Below are 15,654 nucleotides of genomic sequence, written 5' to 3' on the forward strand. Positions count from 1 at the left end.
CTGCCGTTGTCTCTTGCCTCGCGTTACCTTATCACCCTGTTTGCTGCGGAAACATGTTGACATCATCTCCTTCCTTTCGTCCCCCCCGAAAAGGCTGGTCTCGTAAGGCTATAACTACTTACCTCGGCGACTGTCTTGGGGCTGTTGTTTGGTTTCTGTAGCATCCACGTCTCGTTGCTGTGCATTTACATCTCTAATGTATTTGCAAGCTCTACTGTATCTCCATCTCCGTAGGCACCCGTCTTCATCCTAACCACCTGGCTTTATCACTCATCTTGCAACAGCCACGTTCTACTTGAGTTGGATTGACCCGCTCTCTGATCCCTTGCCGCACCGGTTCATAAATATTGGCTTCAGCTTTCGCAGACTAGTATTCCAACATGTTGTTCTCCAAACAGCGTTCAAAAGCAGAGGCCTCCCAGGACAAGGCCTCCAACGGGAATCGAGTTGTCAGCTAGAAGCTGTGGAACATTCGATCTCAACAGCTGTCAGGCGAGGACCCTGAAGGCCAGGCTAAACCTTCAAAAGCTGCAACCCGCCGGTGGTTTTCGACTTTTCGCCCCAAAGCACAACCGCGTAAGGAAAGTCTTGTGTCGAATTCAAGTCACGGTGGCTCAAACAGTCGGAATGATGCTGGACTCCTTGAGAACCCTCGTACGCACATACCACCTACCTCTGATGCACACTTACGCCGTCCTCTTGTTGTCAATACTGACGGTGTCCTACAGGTCATCCTGTCAACGTTAATCACCGGAGAAGCCTCAGCAATGTCTTCAAGACCGTCAAGGCCAGATATTCTCGCGATAAGCTAGACAAAAATGAATCAGACTGCCGTGAAGCAGAAGTGATAGAAGCCTTAGAACCCGCCTCCCCGATTGCTCAGGATCCCATCCCATACAGATTGGAGCCAAGACAATTTTCGCCTCCTCCTCGTCTGGACGTCTTGTCTGATTATTCGTCGCATGACTCGTCAGCAGAGCCCCCTACATTTCGTGCCTGTCTGGAAAAGGCAGTGGCTGACATCAACATCAAGTACGAAACACCATCTAACTCACGCTTGATGGAGAATATGACAGATACGGGAGCCAAACGGTTGACGAACCTTACTTCTTTGTCATTCTATGCAAGAAGCTCTTTCCGACCTCGGTACCAGCTGCCCACCTTTGTTGATGCTCCCGTCAAGACTGCACAATCTACAGCAGGAGACCTACAGCAACTCTCACCAAGAGAGTCAGCAGAGTCTTCTTTTCCAACAGACCGAAAAGCTCTTGAAAGAGGCGATGAGAGAGGTTGCCGTTTGCCCACCCTTTTACTCGATGAAGTCCTAGGCCCAAGTCTCGATCTTGGGAAATTCATGACGCCGCAACAGACGACTGAACCAACCGTCTCTGGTGACTCGGGAGACTGCCTCACGAAAGATGCAGTAGAGTCGGCATCATCTAAGAGCTCGATAGGGACCGTCGTTTGCGAACATGCCGCAAACAACAATATCGAACCTAAGACAGATACGGATGCTAAGCAACACGATCCAGGCACCGTCACCCCGAAAGACGATCTGGTACCCTCTGTGCGTTCGACAAATGCAGCAACCACGGGCGATGCAACCTCTACGCCTGCTAAACAAGCACGTGGTAGAAACCGTTCCAACAGTGATCAACCACTACGCAGCCCCTCTGGGTCCAATTTTGGAAGTTTTGATCACGAGAGTCTAGTATCGGAGATCTCCAGCAGGGAAGTAAGACGTCTCCGTTCGAAGAGTACTTCTGACAACTCAGAAAACTATTTTGAAATGATGTTGAATCACCGTCAGACTTCCGGGAGCAGTCAGATATCTATGTCTCATGATGACAACATTCCTTCGGTCTCTGAGCTAGTCAGCAAGTTTCGACGAATGGGGTCGCTGCCGGGCAAGTTTCCCGAGAAGTCGCCTTTGGAGACACCCAATCCACATCCAGCATTGCGAAAAGTGTCACGAGGGAAACAGTTTGAGACATATCGAAATCGGTTTTCAAACGATTCACAACCGGACTTGGGTCTAATGTCTAATTCCGAAGAAGCAGTTGACTGCTTTCAGCTGGTTGTTCCCAAAACAGGGGTGCGTGACCGTGACTCCCTCAGCTCCGAGGATGTGGCGGCCTAGAAGAAAAGAAGGAAATGATAAAATGGAGTGGGGGGAGAAAAATGGTAAAACAGCAACATCCCTATCAAAAAAAGATACTCGATGGTATCTGTGGCGCAGCATGGGAACAGCAGGTTTTAAAGATACGCCAATCGTGCCTTGCGGCGGGCAACAATTTTGGAAGACCAATAATGATGAAAAGTAGTATTTTAGTACATGTAGCTTTCAAATCAACCTGAAGCACGGTCATGTCCAACCACATTTTGGCAACGACGGATGTGACTATGGACGTACAGGACGCCGCCCAATCGGGAGCATGAAAGCTTGGCTGAACCTGACGACACCACAATACTCTGGCCAAGATGTGTGTCCTTTGAGAGATGGGCCCAAAATGCCAGACGTCAAGTACGTTGCTTTCGAAAGGACGCGGGATCTGCGGGTTTTGTCGTGTCCCATACAAAGGCTCCGCCCTGCCGATGAGCAGCATCCTCGACGGCGACCGGGACTTCATTCTCGACGTCAGGCTCGACGTCAGGCTCGCTACTTGATGACGGTCGTAATTTCGGTTCTGCCTGCTCACGATTCGAGTAGAAGGCTTGAATTTCCCGGTTGATCTTGGCTCCAACAGGACGCAGCTCGCGCAAGTCCGCTTCTGGGAGCATGCTTTCGTTGAGGACCTTGTTGAAGGCGGAAAACATGAGCCGCGCAAGAGCAATGACCTCTCGCTTGTTGTTGTACAGGACCCCGTCGTCCTTTTTGTCGGCTGGCGGGGGAGTCGCTTTGAAATAGCGGTAGTGGACCTTCTTGTAGGGCTCCCAGAGATTGGCGAGAGCCGAGGCGATTTGGACGCCGTAGTCGCGCTTGGCGCCTTGTCGGTCGCCGCTCCGGGCGCGGGTGCGGAGATGATGGTGACTGACGAGGGCGACTCGCAGGTAGAGACGGAGGGTGTGGATGTCCGGGACGTCGAGGCGGGACATCATGGAATTGAGGATGGCGGTGGAGTTGCCAACGGCGTTGGGGTTGATGTTGTCGCGGACGCAGGTCTCCATTGCGATGCGGTAGGGCTTGGTGTGGACGAATTCGGCGGGGAGGATTTCGAGAATCGATGCCGCGTGGGCGCTGGCCTTGGCTACCTTGAGCATGCCAAACATGCGGAGCCAGTTGTCGTTGTCGGGGACGATGCCGTAGTGGCGGACCATGAGGTTCCAGTACTTGATGCCGACTGTAGTGAGCTTTGAGGATGCGAGGGTGGTCAGGAGCAGGGCGAGGGTGTTGCGGCTTGGGACGGCGTAGACGGCCTTGGACGCAGCGACGGCTCTGGGGGTGTTGGTGACGGAGACGTTTTGCATGTCGGCGTCTTGGAAGGGGTCTGAGCCGGGGGCGTTGGCGAGATTCGGAACGTTCATGGTCTGCTGCAAGAGTTCCAGGACGAGGCGCTTGTCCTCGCGTTTTGGTGAGAGCAACAAGACGCGGCCCATGGAGCAGACGAGCTCTTCGTCGATGACGAGTCGACCTTGCTTCCACTTGTCCATGACTTCGATCCAGAGGCCGTTTGCTCGGTCCACGACTCTTTGCAAGTTGGTTGTTCGTTGCTCGTCGGGCAGGTCCTTGGTATCCTTCAAGACGCTGTGGCGCAGGGCGTTCAAGAGGGTGGTGTATGTGTATGCAGTTGGTGCTCGTGTGGAGTCGTTGACGGTGTCGGCGATCAGAAACATGGAATCGAGGTCTCCTGCCCTGGCGCACACGTTGAGCACGGCGTTGAGATGTATCGAGTTTGGCTGGATACGCTTGTCGGCCATGAGGACATTATAGTGCTTGACGGCTTCGGCGACGGCGGCTTTGGGGTGCTGTGACCTGGCGCAGCCTCGAAAGATGACGGTGAAAGTCTGGACATTGGGTAACTGGCCACGCTTCTTCATCTGTTTTACGACGTCTGTCAGAATATCAGAACAGAGGTGTGTATGGGGGGCGGTGGGTGGTGAGCTGGCCAGGGTACCTACCTCGTTGAAGAGCGTGATGGCTTTCTTCAGATGCTGCTTCTCGAGCTGATAGTCAATGAGGTGGTTCCAGGCGACGACGACCTGGCGATCCTTGCTCGCCCTTTGCGTCAGGAGCAGCGCTTCGTCGAATCGATCCTTTGCGAGCGTCTGGTCGACGTGGCGTGCGATCTTCCATGGGTCCTGCATATAGCTCAGGTGTTTGTTGACGGCGCGCTGCAGCTTCTCGTGCTGCTTCTTTTCCGCCACTGCTTCTGACTCTTCTCCGTGAGGAGCTTGTAGGGTTCTCGGTGCGTCGACAGGAGCCGAGACTGCAGGCAGCGCCGCCGCCGTATAGCTTCTGCTTCTGCTGCTGCTGCTGCTGCTGCTGCTTCGCTGGCTTCGATGCGCAGCTGCTGCTCTGAGGGTTGGCGCCTCCGCAATACCTCGTCCAGCAGCGAGTTGGATTGTCCTGAGCAGACACACCCGGCAGGAAAGGAAGCTGCCTGCCATTGTCCGTGCACGAGCGATGTGAGATGGCTTCGAGTGCGAGGTCGAAAAGTCAGGGTCCAAGATGTAGTTAGTTGGCAAACGAACCGGTGTGGCGCTGGTTAGTGCACGGATGGGCGGTGCTTTTCCGTCTCTTGCACCAATGAAAGAAAAACTTTATGCCGGCAGCCAAGTTATGCGACTTATGTACGGAGTACTTGCACCCGCATTGATTGGCTGTCGCGTCTCTCTTGCCTCCAGAGGGCGGTCCAGACGGACTCCAACCGCAGATGTCACCACCATCGGCGCAAACCGTGCAAAACTTCGCCCGTCGTCCGTCAACTCGGCCTCGTCTCGTTGCTCCCCAGTCTCGCCCAGCATCTCTTACCGCTGCCTCCGTATTTCAGCTTTCCCTCTCTCGGTGTCAAACTTGGCCGTTCTGCGGGCCGTACTGCGCATTGGCATCCGTCACAATGGCGTCTACTGCGTCAGACTTTCAAAAGCTCATATCGGATGGTATTCCAACCCGCAACCCGCCGTCACCTTTTGACCGCCTCTCTTGCTAACCCGCGAGCCGCGCAGCGAGGGAACGCAAGAAGAATTCAGCTCTTGCCGACAGAATCTTCAGTCGCAATCGACGCCAAAGTGCGCCGTCAAAACTGAGGCCCACGCCTGGCGGTTCTCTGGCGAGCCGCGTCGGGGTGAAAAAGGTAGCCAAGCCGTCGTCTCTGCACCGGGAGCTGACAGCTCAAATTCGAAGCCGCGTCTTGCTAATGAGGCCTTCCTCTCATCATGTGTAGCAACGCGTCCCCGCCCCTACTGCCTCCAATACCCGCAGGGCCAGTTTGCCCTCGGGCAACGTCAATGGCGACTGGACACACGACCTCCACGACTCCGTCGCCGGCGCACCAGCCAGAGGCGCCTCCCTGGGCTCGCTGAGCTCCCGTATCACCGTCCCCGGCGCAAGGAACGGCAGCACCGCGACCAAGAGAGCTGCCAATCGCAAGGCCAAGCTCGCCGCTGCGGTCGACAAGATGGACACGGACCAGGTCAACGTCGTCGCCCCCTCGGCCCGGGCCACGACCAGCGCCAGGGGCCTCACCATCCGCGGGCTCGCCGGTCCCTACGCTCTCCTGGGCCAGAACTTCGCCCCCGGCACAACCGCGGCAGACATCGAGAGTGCCATGACGCCCGTGGGCGGCGAGATGGCCAGCTGCAAGATTATCAAGACCAAGCCGTTCCTCATTGCCGAGATGGTGTTTGTCTCCCGAGAAGGCGGCGAGAAGGTCATTGAGACGTTCAACAACAAAACGGTACGTGCTCGCCCTCGGCCTCCGCTCATCACCTCCGTCCTCTGCCGGCCGTCCAAGCTGACCAGTGCCCTGCCGCAGGCCGACGGGAGAGTCATCAAAATCTACCCCAAAGTCGGCGGCTACCCGGCCTCCGCCGCAGACCAGACCAACGAAGCACCCGCCAACGCCCCCAGCGGACCCAGATCGTCCTTGGCCTCGGCACGAGACCAGGTGGTAGACGGGTCCATGGGCTTCCCCGACCTCATGGACACAAACGGCAGCACTCCGGCGGCCGGCAACAACCACAGCAACCGACTCTACAGCGACAGGATGGTGGGTGGCAGCAAGAGAGGCAGGGCCTTCCAACGAGGCAGAGGACGGTAGTGGGCTTCCCCCTCCAGCCGAGATCGATCCATCTCTCCATCCCCTGTAATCACTAGGCGCGTGGGCGGTTCACAACCAGGAAGGCGTACCGGCGTTTGTTCGTTTGGAGACACTTCGGCGCACGCAGGAAATCTGCCGCTGCCGCTGCCGCCGCGGGTGTCAACGACGGCCCCGCCACGGCCTGTACAATGCATCTGCTTCCTGTTCACTTGTTTCCGGGGCCGTGCCGCATTCACAGTCTTTCCAACAAGAAGTTGGCCAGCAAAAATAGAAAAAAGCATTCTTCGTCCAAAATCTTCTTCGATGTTCTGGTTCTTCCTCGCCCTCCCTTGTATAAGCTGCGTCTCTTCCGCCTTTCGAAAGCCCACGTCATTCCCGTCACCATGATGTAAAGAATACAATCCCGGCCCCGTCCCCGTCCTCGTCCCCTTGCCCAACCAGCCATTGCCACCCACCCAGTTCATGCAGATACTATAACTTGCCAGCGGGGAAAAGAGAAACACCAGCGAAATAATCGGACAATGTACAGGGCACGCCAAAAACCCAATCCAGGTGCCAGACACCCCCTCCCTTCCCCTTCCCCTTCCCCCTCCCCCTCTCCCCCGGGGGTCAATATTTCATGCAAACAGCCACTTTTCTTCAACCCGTCAGACCCCTTCATCTCATCCTTGTACATTTGGCAGGGAGCAAAACGAAAACAAACAAACCAAAGACGCGGAATCAGACGAGACACGACATGACAGGCGGGAAAACGCACAATAGGCTGTATCTACAAAGAAGTCCTTGTTTCTTCCTTCTCTGATTCAACCCCCCTTTCCCCCTTTTCGCCCTCAAATGCTACTGCGTGCAAAACAAAAAAAAAAAAAAAAAAAAGTCCACCCATCCATCCTGAGCGGCCGTCCATGTGCTTCTGCGTCTATCTCAATCTCATGCCGTGTGGACAACACCCACGCCGGCCTAAACTCTTGCCCGCATCGAACAACCCCAAAATTGAACAGAAAACGACGGGAAAAAAAAGGGCCGAGACGATTCGCCTGGCTGCAGTCAAAGCCCCCGGAGGATAAAGGATGGTAGTGGTGACGAAGCCCAGGACACGAAATAAGTAGTGTATGTCAGGTACAATTTTGACGCCGGGGGTGTTTCTCGTCTGCTGTAGCCAGTTTACGTCGAGCGACACCAATTCGGATGTTGGCCCGTCATGCCCGGCAGTGGGGGGTCTTGGGGGCCTGCGAAATTATGAATAGAGCATTCGTCCCAAGCATCCTCCCCACGGGAGTTGCTGCGCCTGCTGTATCCCATTGTTGTCGGGGTTTGCACATCGACTTTGAAGGCATCTTCGTCGATACCGTGGAAGTGAAGGCTTGACAAAAACGCCACTGCAAGTCCCATAAGCAAATGTAGTCCTGCGCAAGTGCATTCCGCGCAGTGGCTCGGATCAGGCCGAATGGCTCGGTGAGAATGGAACGGCCATACGCCTCCACTAAATCCTGCTGTTGCGTTTCTGGATTGCCAAGAGGTCAACAAATACGTCTTCAATGCCACGGGTTTTGATTTCCCATGAACCCTTCTTCCAAGGTGCGTTCTTCGAGATTGCGAATGAAGTCGCGATTTCCTCTGCCACCTTGCTGGGCTCTGCTTCCACGTCGACCAGCGCGACCAGGTGTATGATCCATGCCGATGACACCTTCACCGGGAGGAGGATAATAAGCCGGGCTAGGTTGCAGACGAATGGGCTGGTTCGGGTCAAGGTGACTTGCCACTCGCTGGATAGCGGCCGGGATGCCACTTTGCTGCTGCTCCATAGTTGAGGCCCTCTGCCGGTTGGTCCTCATGCCTCCTTGCTGGTACATATTCGGCTGGGAGACGTTGCCGTACTGCGCAGATGGCATCGGTTGGGGAGGCTGGCCCATGACCATTGGGCCGTACTGACCTGCCTGGGGTCCGTAGGGTGGCGCCATATTGCCATGGTTGCCGGCAGTGGGCGAATAAACAGGGTTGGCTGTGTACATGGGGGGCTGAACATGCCCTGACTGCTGAGGATACTGGCCAGCGGCAGCCATGTTGGCATATGCTCCCTGTGCGGCCGAATGCGCAGCCGAATTGGCTTGAGCTTGTGCCGCCTGAGCACGTTGCTTGCTTAAAGCCTCGGCTTGTTGCTGCTGTTGCGTTCCTGGTGCGGGAGATCGGTTTAGGGAGCTGGCTTTGAGGTTCATTGGAGGAACAAAAGGACCAGTGAATTTCTGTTGCGTGATGAATGGATGCAACTTGGCCTGCTGAGGAGACCATCTCTCGAGGGGGTTGATAGTCAACAGTCCTCGTACAAAGTCGATAAAGGCAATTCGGTTGCTCATTTCTACAAAGAAAAATGTCAGTGGCATGAAAAAAGAAAACAAACTTGATTGGGATTATGCAGACCTCGATCGATTTCGCTCTGCTTCATGTTTTTGCGCGGCATAGGATACGATTTGATAATGTCGGGCAGCGTGCTTTGCTGGAAGTACTTCTTGCTGGGCTGTTCCTTGGTGTTGCGCTCGCGTGCGTACTGTTCCATGCTCTTCAAATGATATGTCCGTCTGCCGAATTCGTCCTGGCGCTTCTCAAAGAACTCTCCTGCCTGCTTGCCCATCTCAATCATCCAATTCTGGGGGTTTCCAAGCATCTCAACAATCCGTGAGACTTGATTGTATTCTGACGATCCGGGGAAGAGCGGCAGACCCAGGAAGAGCTCCACAACGATACAGCCCAAGGACCACATGTCAATGGCTGAAGAGTATGGCAGGCCGAGAAGGACTTCAGGTGAGCGGTAAAATCGGGACTGAATATAGGTGTACACCGTTTGCCGCTCGTCACAAGCGGAGCCGAAATCGATAATCTTGATAATGGGGCTTTCGAGGTTCTTGAGTAAAATGTTTTCGGGCTTTAGATCGCAATGGATCAGGCGAGCTTTGTTCAACAAGGCAAGGCCGTTGAGAAGTTGTTGCGCAAATACTCGAACGAGGGTAGTACTGAGTCCTCGGAACTGGTTCTGCTTGATGAGCTCGTAAAGGTTGACACTCAGCAATTCAAATACTAGACAAAGATGCTGTCGATGGATAAAGGTGTCCTTCAGTCGCAGCAGGTGATGGTCGTCGTTCTTGTCGAGTTTCGTATTGAGCTATACAAGGGATCACGTTAGCTGAGTCCCCGGGAGCCAAAATATCGACGAGATAGGCACGAGTATCAGCGAGACAGAGACTGACCAGGTCGAGTACTGAAACTTCCATCATGCTCTGGTTGAAGTAGGCCGTGCGATTCTTGATGACCTTGACGGCGACAACTTCTTGCGTCTTCAAGTTTTGACACTTGACGACTTGACCAAAGGTTCCTTGGCCAAGAACGTCCAGGATGAGGTAACGATTCCTATAATGAAATGTGAGTCGAAACTGCGGGACAGACGGCGAGTTGCTACAGGCAATCAAGTGCCGTGTGTGCTTCCGCAAGGGGGGGGGGGGGGGGGATCCCAGAATATCATTCACGTAAAGGATATAATCACTGTCTTCGTTGTCATAGCCATCATTCTTGACTCCCTTGCTTGGTTTAGTAAGGACTCGGCGAGGATTTCGTGAAGTCTCATATTTAAATCCAGGATTGCAGATGCGGTACGTCGCCGGTAAATGAGATGTGAGGGCTTGGAGAGGCTACATAGTAGTAGATGGGTTGGCAAAGTCAGTCCCACGTGTCGGTTTCATGCAACATGATGAATGAGAGCAAATGGATTGGGGCTCGAGAAACGGAGCGGCATGGCTCAGAGTACGTACACTGATAAAGCCTCCCTCGGGGTTTGCTCGTCGAAAGGCCGGTTGCCGGTTGTTCTTGGGTCGAAGTTCGGTCAGGGCTCGCACCTTGCGGAACTCGGGGACAGGTTTTTGCGCAGCAGGATCCGGTCGTACGGGCGATTTAGGTCCATTGGAAAAGGCTGGATCCAGGTTGGCGACGGCGGGGGAAGGGTAGCCATCTTGGGATGAGGCAAAAGGGGTGATTGGCGGCAAGTGTTGACCAGTTTGACGTCCAGGGTAGTAGGGACTCTGGGCATAGTCTAGCTGGCCGCTGGGGGACTGTGTTCGAGGAGGCGGGTTCGCGAACTGACTCGACTTGGGTGTGTAGGGAGAAGTGGGCGACAGCGTGTCCATGGGCGAGTACCGCTGTGCAGCAGACGAAGTTTGTTGTTGCTCCAGGGTCGACTGACGGTTGGAGGGGCGACCGCTGGAGGGGAGAGGCTGGTGGTGCGGTCTCATGGGATATTTGATGCCGGAATGCGCGTCGTGGGCGTCGTGCATGGCAATGTCCCCGTTGCCGTCGCGAGCAGAGGGCCCGATGGACATGGGAGAGGCGGTGGCTGGATTGGGATCGTGATTGGCACTGGGTCCCGGGAGGTTTGAGGGATGAGCATAGGCGAGGGCGTGGGCGTGAGGAAGAGCGGCGCGGTGATAAGAGCCATGATGATCAGGACCGTAGGACGCGGCGGCAGGAGGGGGCGGCTGGCCTGCATATTCCCGGGGCATTTGTCCTCCTCCGTTATGTCGTCGCGAGGCACCGGCCGAGTCGGGATACTGCTGCCACGACGGATCCATGGTGAGAGAGGAAAAGGCAGGACACAGAACGGCGGCCGATGGCGAACGGCGAGGGGCGAGGGCGAGAGGCGACGGACGACGACGGGAACTTGGAACCGACAGGGACGAGAGCGCAGCGAGATGATGATGATGATGCTGATGATGATGACGACGGCGGCGGCGACACGACAAAGACGACGACGACGACGACGACGGAGACGACGGCAGCGGCTGCAGCGGCTGCAGAGACGGCGGTGAGGTGCGCGCAGGGCCGCCGTTCAACGCGGCCGACGTCGATGCAGATCCAAGGTGCAGAGAGGCGACAGAATGGCGCGGAATGCGAGAAGAATGGGCGGCGTCGCTGCGAGCTGAGCTGGCAAAGCCCCCGAGCTCCAGGAGGGACAGCCAGATGGTGATGATTGTGGAACGGAGCGGCGTCGACTAATAGTTTGGCTGGGTGAGCAGGTGCTGGGCGAGTAACTAAAGTTCTCATTGAATGGTGAATGGCGGCGTCTGGTCTGGTTCCGCTTACCTGTCCGGTCTGGTCTGCCAATCTGGTCTGGTCCGTCGCTGGGGCCGGCCCGGATGATTTTGTCGCTGCTGCAAACACGTCTGTACCAAGTAGGTACCTAAGCTGTCCTGGGAACTCAAGTACTTTAGGAACTTACTTGGAGTACCAAGGTTCTTGGGTTGGGTTCTCGGGTGCAATGTACTTTTCATTCGCCGCGACATGTGCCCGGGTTCTCTGTAGTCGTACCTTAAGTACCTAGGTACTTACTTACTCAGGTGAGTAAGTCAGTAAGTGCCAGCGGCCCCAGGCGCGTCTGGTTGACTCGACAGCGCTCAGCCAAGGCCCAAGGGTTCCCGCGCTGCTGCTGCTCCCCGCCCCAAAGTTGGCAGTCCGTCCCAAGTGGTCCCCGGCGGACATGCAGGCAGGTGCTCAAGATGCGTCAATCAATCATCAAGTTTCCGCATGGGCTGCAGCCGCCGCCCAGAGAACTCCCAGGTGCCAGTTGCTGGGCTGCATATCAATTGACGGCGCTGGGCTGGTCCTGGTCCTGGTCACAGACTCCTCCGCTTTCACCCTTGGGTCTGGCAGGGTTTGGCAGGGCTTGGCCTTGGCCTGCGGCTGCTGGGACGGGACGCTCGCTCCACCAGCCAAGGCAGAAAACAGCAAGCATTGAAGAGTCGCGACGAGTCTGACATTGAAATCACACTTGATGGACCAGCGTTGGCGCACGCAAAGACCGCAAACAAAGAGCACGATGACGCGCGCAAGTGAGATGAACAAACGCAACCAACGAGGCCCTCGCTCACAAAACAAGCCGTGCTCATGCGCATGTTCATGCCCACGCTCATGCTGCCCACCTCAAACCTCAAACTGCACCTACTTGTGCCTTGATACTGGCGCACTTGCAGGCTCCAAGGTACTTCGGTACGGAGTGTTCGACTTCAATCGTATGACCTACGCCTGACATCCACATGCCAATGACAAACCAGAGACCGGAGGAGCATTGCGCACCTGGAGATCACGGCTCTCGCCTCGCCCCATTCATGGCATGCTCTACGACGTACGACGCGACCCAAACCCGCGACTGCGCCCTGGCTGGCGCACAAGAAACGCCTCGACTTTGGCATATGTGCTGCACATTTTATTCCCTACCATGTCCGTCCGAGTACCACCACTTCTTGTGCTTATGTAAGTACCTGGGCACTGAGATGGGAATATCGTCAAGTGCATTCAATCTTCACCTCTTATCCTGCGCACTGGCTGCAAACACATCTGCGTTGATTTTTGACTTCAATGCTACATACACGCTCTCTTCGCACTTCACATCTTCCAATCTCATATATAGTTCACTATGCCTTCAACCAACTGTCCCCTGTCATCTCCGCTGGCAAGTGCTTCCTCTCGCCCGATTTGGTGTTTTACAGCCTCCTCTAGCCTACTGACTTACAAGTATAATCCAACTCGTGCTATTCACGTCATGACAGTTGACAGTTTCAATCAATCTGCATCGATAATTAGCTGGCCACGCACGTCTCTTTTCGCACATGCAACAAAAAACAGTTGAGCAACATAAAACGCCGAGCGATGTTTCCTCTGCTCCTGTAAGAAACTTAGGCTAATAAATAGGGCGCAAAAATTTTGACCAGAAACGCGCAAGATTGGACCGTCATTGTCATGCTTTCCACGTAAGAAATAACAAAAATGACACATCGCGAAAGCGGCAAATCATTATCGGCCCCATCAGCAAGAAAAAAGGGGAGGATAGGGGCGGCATGGCGTTTATTCGTTAGTCGTCAGGTGCACATTAGCACAATGGGTAACTTTTTGCGACAATTTCAGCAGATAAAAAAGAACATGGGAAATGGAAATCACACTCAAAAACAGCTTGAATAGTTGCCAATCCCGCCTACTCAAAAAAGAGAGACGGAGAAAGAGGTGGCAGAAAGAGGAACGTAATCATCGTGGAAGAAATAGAAGATAGAGAATATGAGGAAGCAAAAAAACATGACGAAGCATATCGCTTGAGAGGAGATCAGGGTATGAGACAGGTACGGAGAGATCTCAAAAATAACAAAAAAACGAACATGCTTCTTTGAAATGTCCATTCCGCACCGGACAGAGCACTCTTGTTCCAGAATCATGGCATCCAAACACGTCGAAGCGGCCTAATGTCGACACTGTTGCCGTTTGTTCATGACTGATAACCGCCAAATCCATTGTTGAAGTTTTGCCCAGGTCCAGGTTGGTTCCATTGACCATTGGGGCCCTGTTGGCCTCGACCAAACCCGCCTGCATTCTGAGGGCCACCGTATCCCATGGGAGAGCCACCATATCCTGCAGGCGAGCCACCTTGGGGTCCTGCAAAATTGCCCGGCTGTCCACCATATTGACCTGATCCGATACGTCATTAGTTGCCAATTATACACGCAAACATGGCAAGAAAAGGGGGGTTACGTACCACCATACTGAGAATAATAGGGGGGCGTTCCTGGGAAGCCCGGGGTCTGGGCACTCTGAGGACTGTATGGCTGCTGGGCCGGGTCAAAATTGCCTTGAGCGTTGGGTGTCTTGTCCTTGCCCCACTGCGTCGTTGTCATTAATGTGTCTACTTGTCACGCCCAGGGAGTCGAGGAAATTGTGCGACTTACACTGCATTTGAGTGGTCGGCCGTTGACATTGTATCCATTCATTTGGCAAATTGCCATTGCCGCATTCTCGTGCGTATCCATTTTGATGAAGGCGAACCCTCGGTCGGCCTGGAACCTCGACTCGACGACAAATCCGAAGTTCTGGAAAAGGGGAACCACGTCATTGGGAGTGGTGTAGGGTGTCAAATTGCCGACGTAGCAAGTGGTCTGCCAGTTGGAAGTCTGGTTCAAAACCACATCGTAGCTCCCCACGCCGTGGGCCGGGAATTGATGGTGACCAAAGGGAGTCGTGGGGGTCATGCCCATGGCCTGCATCACCTGCTGCTGTGCAATGGATGGTTGGCCCTTCTGGTTGGCCCAGTTGCATCGAATAGCTCGCGAGCCCAACCATTCGCCATCCATGGAACTTAATGCCTTTTCAGCATCGCCTCTGTCACGAAATGCCACAAAACCGTATCCTCGAGTCCGGCCGGTCTTCATATCCCACATGACACGGGCCTCCGAAACAGTGCCAAAGGCGGAGAAGGCTTGGAGAAGAATATCATCATTGACCTCGTTGGAAAGATCGCCAACAAAGATGTGAAAGTGGCTAGACGTGTCCTCTTTGCTCGACGTGTTGGACTGATACGCCCAGTTGACTCGGATTTCCTGCATCGGGGTATTAGCATCAAGATGGACAAAGGCAGAGCTTCAGACGCATTGAGGGCTTGGCAGTACCGATTGATGGACTCTGCGCCCATTCAGGGTTGACATGGCGCGCTCGGCAGCACCAGGGTCGTCGTACTCAACGAATCCGTAGTTGAATCCTTTGGCCTAGAAAGAAACCACGGCAGTTAGATCTGGGTGCTCTCGTACGAGATCCAGGCGGGGTAACGATGTCTGGGAGGTGTTTGTGCAAAGTGGCATACGTTCTTGTCGGGAATAATCTTGACATTCTGAACATGGCCCGTAGTCTCGAAGATTTGGCGAAGAACGTCCTCGGTTACACGCTGTTCCAAGCCTCCGACATACAGCGCCCGCTTGTTAGGCTCAGGGGCTGCTCGGCGAAAGCTGCCTGAACCGCCAGGTGACATCATACCGCCATTATCTCCTCCAGAGAGGGGAGATGTAATAGCGGTCGGGATGGGGTTCGTGTTCTGCGGAATGTGCAACGGAGGTGGTGGCAGATGACTTGGGTTTCCTTGACCATTTTGGCCAGAACTGCCGACCTGTGCCGGGGGGGGCAGCTGGCTTGACGCAGGAGCTGCAGAAGTATCGGTCATTGTAATCGAGATGGAAAAATTGCTCAAGTAGGAATGTAATGAAAATCACTGTATCCTGCAACTATAGGTCTGGGCGCAGATGACGGGGGGAAGGGACGATTGTCGCTATCGTGTCCCGCGGCGATGCCCAAGCAAAAAGCGAAGACGGAGGAAACGAAGGAAAAAAGAGAGAAGAAACGACAGGAACGACAGGAACAACGGCGACAGAGGACAAAGCTTGGATTTGGACGGATGAGGAGCTGTAGCTGAAATAGCTGCAGAAGTCGCAATGAGTAGCTGAAAAGGTTGATTCGGTTCGTGGCAGCAGAAATGCAGTCGATACATAAAAAGGAGGTCCTCACGAGTCTGGCTGAGCACCGAGCTGGAGGGGCTCGAGAGGGTCGT

General features: G+C 54.7%; 5 protein-coding genes across 5 annotated transcripts; 2 read left to right on the forward strand and 3 right to left on the reverse strand.

The window, feature by feature from the left end:
• Positions 1-380: 380 nt before the first annotated feature.
• MAM_01613 (uncharacterized protein) lies at positions 381-2,140 on the forward strand (the record flags this gene model as incomplete). Its single annotated transcript, XM_040820412.1, has 3 exons — positions 381-446; positions 486-654; positions 729-2,140. The coding sequence occupies 3 exons, from the start codon at positions 381-383 to the stop codon at positions 2,138-2,140; spliced, it is 1,647 nt and encodes a 548-aa protein (XP_040681900.1).
• Positions 2,141-2,520: 380 nt separating this feature from the next.
• On the reverse strand, positions 2,521-4,608 carry MAM_01614 (pentatricopeptide repeat protein; the record flags this gene model as incomplete). The annotated part of the gene is made up of 1 exon (XM_040820413.1): positions 2,521-4,608. One exon carries the CDS (start codon positions 4,606-4,608, stop codon positions 2,521-2,523), a length of 2,088 nt encoding a protein of 695 aa, XP_040681901.1.
• A 449-nt stretch (positions 4,609-5,057) lies between these two features.
• On the forward strand, positions 5,058-6,260 carry MAM_01615 (uncharacterized protein; the record flags this gene model as incomplete). Its single annotated transcript, XM_040820414.1, has 3 exons — positions 5,058-5,100; positions 5,167-5,294; positions 5,385-6,260. The coding sequence occupies 3 exons, from the start codon at positions 5,058-5,060 to the stop codon at positions 6,258-6,260; spliced, it is 1,047 nt and encodes a 348-aa protein (XP_040681902.1).
• A 1,532-nt stretch (positions 6,261-7,792) lies between these two features.
• Positions 7,793-10,870, reverse strand: MAM_01616 (kinase domain containing protein; the record flags this gene model as incomplete). The annotated part of the gene is made up of 4 exons (XM_040820415.1): positions 7,793-8,613; positions 8,676-9,414; positions 9,500-9,937; positions 10,058-10,870. The coding sequence occupies 4 exons, from the start codon at positions 10,868-10,870 to the stop codon at positions 7,793-7,795; spliced, it is 2,811 nt and encodes a 936-aa protein (XP_040681903.1).
• A 2,681-nt stretch (positions 10,871-13,551) lies between these two features.
• On the reverse strand, positions 13,552-15,270 carry MAM_01617 (Nucleotide-binding, alpha-beta plait; the record flags this gene model as incomplete). The annotated part of the gene is made up of 5 exons (XM_040820416.1): positions 13,552-13,751; positions 13,819-13,942; positions 14,009-14,656; positions 14,726-14,821; positions 14,917-15,270. 5 exons carry the CDS (start codon positions 15,268-15,270, stop codon positions 13,552-13,554), a joined length of 1,422 nt encoding a protein of 473 aa, XP_040681904.1.
• Positions 15,271-15,654: the final 384 nt, after the last annotated feature.

Source organism: Metarhizium album (genome assembly GCF_000804445.1).
Source record: "Metarhizium album ARSEF 1941 chromosome Unknown scaffold_2, whole genome shotgun sequence".
NCBI classification, from domain to species: domain Eukaryota; kingdom Fungi; phylum Ascomycota; class Sordariomycetes; order Hypocreales; family Clavicipitaceae; genus Metarhizium; species Metarhizium album.